The sequence below is a fragment of the Numida meleagris genome, chromosome 4, assembly GCF_002078875.1.
Source record: "Numida meleagris isolate 19003 breed g44 Domestic line chromosome 4, NumMel1.0, whole genome shotgun sequence".
Classification (NCBI taxonomy): Eukaryota; Metazoa; Chordata; class Aves; order Galliformes; family Numididae; genus Numida; species Numida meleagris.
The window spans coordinates 22635114-22641980 of record NC_034412.1 but is presented as its reverse complement, the minus strand read 5'-3'; the positions used below and the strand labels follow the sequence as shown (position 1 = coordinate 22641980).

General features: G+C 40.0%; 1 protein-coding gene across 9 annotated transcripts in view; it reads left to right on the top strand.

Annotated features, from left to right (window-relative positions):
* Positions 1-6867, top strand: part of LOC110397772 (glypican-5-like) — a 409202-nt gene that overhangs the window by 248194 nt on the left and 154141 nt on the right. For all 9 annotated transcript variants that reach the window (XR_002437961.1, XM_021394557.1, XM_021394558.1 and 6 more), the window contains one exon: positions 4165-4285. Coding sequence is in view for 8 of the 9 variants with exons in the window: in XM_021394557.1 (XP_021250232.1) it covers positions 4165-4285 (121 nt within the window). In the remaining variant the exon portion in view is untranslated. The remainder of the gene's footprint in view (positions 1-4164; positions 4286-6867) is intronic.

Below are 6867 nucleotides of genomic sequence, written 5' to 3'. Positions count from 1 at the left end.
AAAGCCCCAATACCATCCTGTCCATTCTTATGTGTTATCAAAGCCACCAACCTCACATCATCCCTTGTGTTCTTCCTACAAAAAGGTGTGTCGTCCTCCTCCTTCACCCCACAAGACTATGGGATCTTACTAGCACAAGCCCCTCCTGGAAGCACTGGCTCATTACATACAGGGTCCTTACTAGTGACCCTGTTTTCACCCCCATTCATGAGAGCAGAGGGATGCAATCCCCTCTGCCCTTCCATCTACCCCTCTTTTGATGCAGCCCAGGATGCAGTTGGCCTTCTGTGCTGCAAGAGCACACTGCTGCCTCATGTCCAACTTTTCATCCACCAGGACCCCTAAGTCCTTCTCCACAAGATTACTCTCAAGGAGTTCTTCTCCAGTCTGTACCTGGACTGGACCCAAATGTCACACCTTGCATTTGACTTTGTTGAATCTCATTAGGTTCATGTGGGCCCCACCGTTCAAGCTTGTCCTGATCACTCTGGACACTCTGATCCCTTCTTTTTATTGTGTCAGCTGCACCACTCAGCTTGGTGTTATCAGCAAACTTGCCGAGGGTACACTCGGTCCCGCTGTCTATGTCATTGATAAAGATGTTGACGAGCACCAGTCCCAAGACTGACCTCTGGGGGACACTACTCATGACTGATCTCCACCTGGATGTAGAGCCGTTGACCACAACCCTGTAGCTCCAACCATCTGGCCAGTTCTTTATCCACTGAATAGTCCACCCTTCAAATCCATATCTCTCCAGTTTAGAGATAAGGATGTGGTGTGGGACCACATCAAAGGCCTTTGCACAAGTGCAACTAGATGACATCAGTTGCCTTTTCTTGGTCCACCGCTGCCGTCACTTCATTGTAGAGGGCCACCAGATTGGTCAGATATGATCTGCCCTTGGTGAAGCTGTGCTCACTGTTTCAGATCACCTCATCATCTCACATGTGTCTTAACATAGCTTCCAGTATTATTTGTATTTATATAGACAATAAAAATGCATACCTTCAGTTGAAGTTCAGTTGCATGTGTTAACAACATTTCACTTGTCACCCTTTTGTTAACCTGCAAGCATCTGTGTCAACTAAGATCTAAAACAATTGAAGTTGTTCTTCATAAACAGTGCAAATTATGGTTTGAAAGGTGAATTCTTTTATGATTTGTTTTTGTTTGATTTTTTGTTTTTAAAGCATCATTATTTTGCCTGAATGATTAGTGAAATAACATTGACATGAGTCTCAAAGAACTCGAAGATAATTCTGCCTGCACATATTGTTCCTTGGGCTCTAATGTAGTGATTACATTCAAGATTGTTCCAAGGACAATATTTTTGTACAACTTTCCTGACCATTCCAACTGACATCTCTGGGTCATGTATGAATAAAATACTAGAGCAGTAACCAGAGTTAACAATTCTGTACTACGATATTTCAGTTAAATTGCAGGTTATTAAATAAAGCAAGCCAATTTCTACTCTCTCTTAATATACGTTTCCAGTAATTCAGGATCTGATGTCAAAAAAATAATGTTTTAGATAGTGCAAAGAAGTAAAGTAATCAGATTATCTTTCAAGAAATGTATAGTGTTCATTCCAAGCTATATCAGCGCACTACAGAGCTGGCAGAAAAATTCACTGTCTGCATGGTAGCTGTTTGGGTCAGATGAATGTGCTGTCTTTTCCTAGTGCAGTCTTGATTCCTGGCTGTGATGGTCTGGAGGTCCCTTCTCATTGGCGGTATGACTCTCCTTCAGTTCTGTGCCCTGTCTGTTCTCAAGAATTGTAGCCCACCTTTTCTGAACTCATCATTTTTTAGTTCATCTGAGTCTTTCTGAGCTTGATTTTGTTATAGATACGATCTCAGGATATCTTTAGGATATCTATATTGTAAGACTAATTGTAAGCAATATGACAGTGAAACTATCCATGTGTAATTTATGCGTATCTCTAGAGCTTTAAAGGCCAGTTCCTAAACACTGATAGAACTTACAGCATATGAGTATCCCCTTTGTCTTGGTGGACTATAGACTCATTCATACAAAATGGTCCTATTTTTTTTATAAAATGCTGTAGAAGAAGGCATGTATTTAGCAACAGCGGTATGAGTTGGCTGAGTCTGACTTTCCATATTTTGGGTTCCTATGAGACTCTGGCATTTATGCTGCTGCTCCTGTCTCTGAATTGATCATATTTATGTAAACTCCATACAGTGCTGAAGGTTTGTAATACTACTTAGAGGAATTTAATGAAGTTTTGTGATTCAGAAGGGAAAAAAATAAGTATCATTTGCCCAAGAAACAACAAAACAACTACAGCAGCAACAACAACAACAAAACAGAGGGATAGCAATTGTGAGTTCTTTATCATGGGCTGTAGTGAGTTAATCTTCTAGAGAACTCCTTATAGCTTTAACCAGGGTTTAAATGGAGAGCAGTCAAAAGCAATGAAAAGGAAAAGCCTTTCTCTTCACTGCTGTTGTTCTAATTTTTCTCATAAGTTTCTAATGAGACAGTAATGCACACAGAGAATCACTGAAAGACTGGTAGAGGCCATGAGCTGACCCCTTAATCTAAATTCCTTCTGTGCATCAATAAGATGATCTCAGAAAGCCCTGTCAGGTGTCTCTGTACATCTACAGTAGCTAGCATGTATTTTCATTTGATGAAAAATGAGGAACATTCAGCAAATAGCCTGGCCAGTGGATAAAGCCAAAGGCGGATTTCCTGTATTATCCAAGTGATTTGGTAAAGTGGGTTGATACAATCCAAACCATTCTTGACTTGAAAATAATTCTTTATCTGGGTTCTTCCTGGGGACACTGGTTCAGCTGTCAGAGCCTGCTTGGAAGATCAGAACCTGGCCATCATTTTGCACATGTGTCAACGGTTTACGGGCGTTCGGCCCGGTTCCGTGATGAAGGGGACGGGGGATCCACGGGTCCACACCCCGTGAAAAGGGAAAAGGGAAAAAGGGCAAGGAGATGGCCCTGAGAGCAAAGAACAGCGGCAACAATCTGAGGAGAAACAAACTAATTTACTAAATAAAATATCGGAATGCAAAACAACACACTATAATACAATATAATTACAATTTAAGCTGATAAATCCAATACAGAGAGAGAGAATGTCCCAAAATCAAGGTAGGCCTTACTCTACTACCGACGATAAGACGGCTGGAGAGCGAGGTGCTGCCAAGACGAGAGACGGGCGGAAAAGGGACGAAGTCTCGTGATCTGCAAGTTTTTATACTGCGAGCTTTTATCTTTTCCCTCCGGCTGGAAATGGTAACAGAGGAGCAAAGTACCGTGGGGACTGTAGTAGTCCTTCTCTTCTGAGAACCAGGTATATCCACTACATGATGTTATGATGTGGAATACCAATAACCGAAAATCACAAAACCATGACAACATGCCTTTGCATCATGGAAATTTATGCTTCTGGATTAGCTTATATTCTAGATTTAGGCTAGAGAAGAAGACAGCCTTTCTGTTTCTCTTGTGAAACAGTGAGTCACATCCAATTGTGAAGATTTTTACAAGTATGGCATGAAGCCCCTTGTTCATCACTAAAAATTGAGAGCTGATGGTAGTGTCTGTGTTGAAAAACAGTATTTTGTAGCTGAGAATTTGCTCTATCAAACAGTACTATACTTTGTATCTGTTGTAATTTCCGTGGAAATAAATAGGAGGCAGTACTTTCAGAGCAAACTGTGTAATGTCCTGAAAAGCTACATACAGTCATGCAAGAACAGGTAGTCAGTATGCAGAAGCTTCCAGGAGGCACTGATTGTAGTATGCTTGCTCAGAGGATTTCACCTCCTCAAATGTGTTAACACCTTCAGAAGTACAGTCCAAACATACACAGTCCTGGAATTTTACCCATCAGAGTACACGGATGGAGCCCCATGTAATGTGTAAATACTAAAATAGGAATGGAAGTAATCTCTGTGGCTTGCAGAATTGATGTTCATTTATGCTTTGAATAATCTGATGATACCATAGAGAAACTAATTTTGTTCTCTTTTGGTGTATTTAAAAATACAAGTATTTATTACAATTTTCTATTACCATCTCCTGAGTATTTACTTTTGGAAGTTCTCTTTCATGTGATTTTTACTTCTGATGGATATGGTTCCAGTCACTGATTTTTTCTGCTTTTTTTCAGTTATACCAGCAGAGTTGTTTCCAGTGGACTGAAAGCACAAATTAATAATCCAGAACTGAAGGTCAGAGGACTGGACCCACTCATCAGCAATTTAATTCATAAACTTCAGAACTTTAATCAAGTAAGTAACTTTATAGATGAAAGCATTTTACCCCCAGGTCTGATGGCAGAGCTGAAGCCAGTACTGCTTCTCCTGTTAGATTTCCCAGAGCCCTCAGAGAGCCATGAGGTAGGCCTGGTAATAAAGGCAGCCAGAGATTGTCTTGTGTCAGCTGGATTGTGAATTCTAATGAGACAAAATTATTTCCGTGGAAGTTGCTGTAATTTCTGGCTGTTGTCCCATAGAGTTTGATTAACTGTCCTGTGGTCTGGAGTCCCGCTGAGCAGCTCCTGAGTCCCACAGTTCACAGTAAGCTTGTGACTAGAGTCAAGTCCTGTTTTGGAGGCCCGTGAAATTGTGCTGGAGGAGTATTTCCTTGGTTGTGCAGCTTCCTGTTCTCCAGTGGTGTAGACGTAAACAGATGAAAAGACAAAATGGATCTGTTAACTGTGCGATAACTGAACTGCTTAGAACTTAAATCAGGACAGAACGTGCTCCTAGATGTACCAGCTGTGCCCCTTTGAAAACATCTTGATATACCAAAAGAACCACTGAGTTTGTCAGATGCATGATTAACCTCTGTCTGCCTCTGTCATCTGTTTGTCCATGTGGATCTGCAGGCTTTTGAAGCTAAAGGCACTACTCTGAGACGCTGCGGCTTCAGCACAGCTCTGTGAGCTTTTACAGCAGTGCCACTCCAAATGAGCTGGAGCTAACAGATTTAGCAGAGATTGATTTTCATTTAAAGTAGGCGTTTTTTTGTGTCAGCTTGGAAGAATGCTTTCAACAGTGCGTTCATAGTCAGATGTGTTTGCACGAGTATACTCGTAATCCTTCACCATTAGGTAGTGATGGAGCCCTTTTTCTAAAAAAAGAACTGGAAGATTAAAGACAACCTTTGTGGGTGAGATGATCAGGAAGAAAAATAATCTGCTCAGTTAAAATAGGAGGAGGAATGGCTTAGTCAGGATGTGGGATTTCTTAAGACCGTGGCTGTGAAAGGGAGTCATGGTTTGATTTCTTATTTGCTCTTATTGTTAGTTATTATTATTACAGCCCTCCTTTACCTCTCATCAACAACAAGTGTTAAATCCATAACCTAACCTGTAATTAGTGTTTCTATTAAATCTTGCTTGGCTTTTATGTTCTGTAGGCTGCGGTTTAGGGATCCTTTGTATTGCACTGCTTTAACTTGCCACGGGGGATTACAGCAACTAGGGTGATGCAGTACTTGATGTTATGGTGAAATAGACATTATGTGGTTAGACTGATGAAAAGGATAATTCATTATTTATCTGCCTTTGTATGTTATCAAATAGAATGTTAATTTACTTTATAAATATTAGATATATCTGTCTGTGTAATTGTCCTCTATAAACACAAACAACAGAAAACAGATCATATTAAAAATAGCTATGTATTGGAAATTCTATCTCTTTGTCTGCTGTAGAAAAAGAAAATCTGAACAGTCTCATTACAATGAACTGCATACCAACTTTCTTAAGTTATGTACACTTAAAAAATACTTAAAAAATAGTTAGAAGAGTTAAACTCAATTCTTCATAGCTCTTCGTCTAAGTTGGAAGTATTGGTTTCTGTTACTTCTAACTCTTTTTTATGAGAATATCATCTTTAAGTAAATGTAAATCCCATCAGATTGAGGTGCTTAGCAATAATGTATTCCAGGGTAGAAGGATTAAACAGAATATTGATTATTGCCCTAAGATTGTTCGTTCTTAAGTACTTGGAATAATATAAATTCTTTTGATCATATTTTTAGTAAGATTTCTTCAGAGATCAAAGCTTCAAAGAGTTGCTAAATATCTAAGGCTTTCACATGTATCACCAAACATGTGTAGTTGTTTTCTTCTTCTTGAGCTTTTCTTTCAGTTGTGATATTAACACACAAATAAAAACTGGCACGGAAAAGCTAATTAAATCTGGATTTTAAAGTGCCATTAGTAGTGTGTGCAGGCTGTGTAGAGGAAGAGTAATACAGAATTCTGGTATTCATTTTACGGGCAAAAGGTGTGGGGGAATGTAAGTAATGAAAGAGTGGTAAAATAACGTTATCTTTGTATTCCCTTTAAGTATTTGAAATTAGCAATAGTATTTTAAGCAACAGTTGCATATCTCATATGCAGAAACAGTCTTAGAGCAGAGAACAAAGCAACACACAGGATATCCATCAGATCTGATTCAAAGTGTCTGGGCCCAACTCATCTTCCACCACTTAACTAATACTGCTAAACTACACAGAAGAAAATGTATTCTTGGATAAGAGGCAGATGTGCTGAGATTTAAACAGCATTTCTGTGTGCCAAACCAAGCTCTAGCCTTGCAGCACCTCTGACAGAGGGCCTGGGCCTGTTGGCTCTCTGTCTCCGATTCTGATTTGTCACACTGCACGTTTTTGAAAATCAGATAAACATCTGCTGGATTGATTTGCCAGGGCTCTGGGGTACTGTTAGCAACAGCCGCGTTACCATCGACAGCATTCATTTTTCTCCAGGTTACACCTTAGCTCAGCGCTTCTGCAGCTTTTCTGGAGCAAGTCTAATTGCTGCTGCCTCATTGAGCCGCCTCCTGCCTGCTGCTGGAGC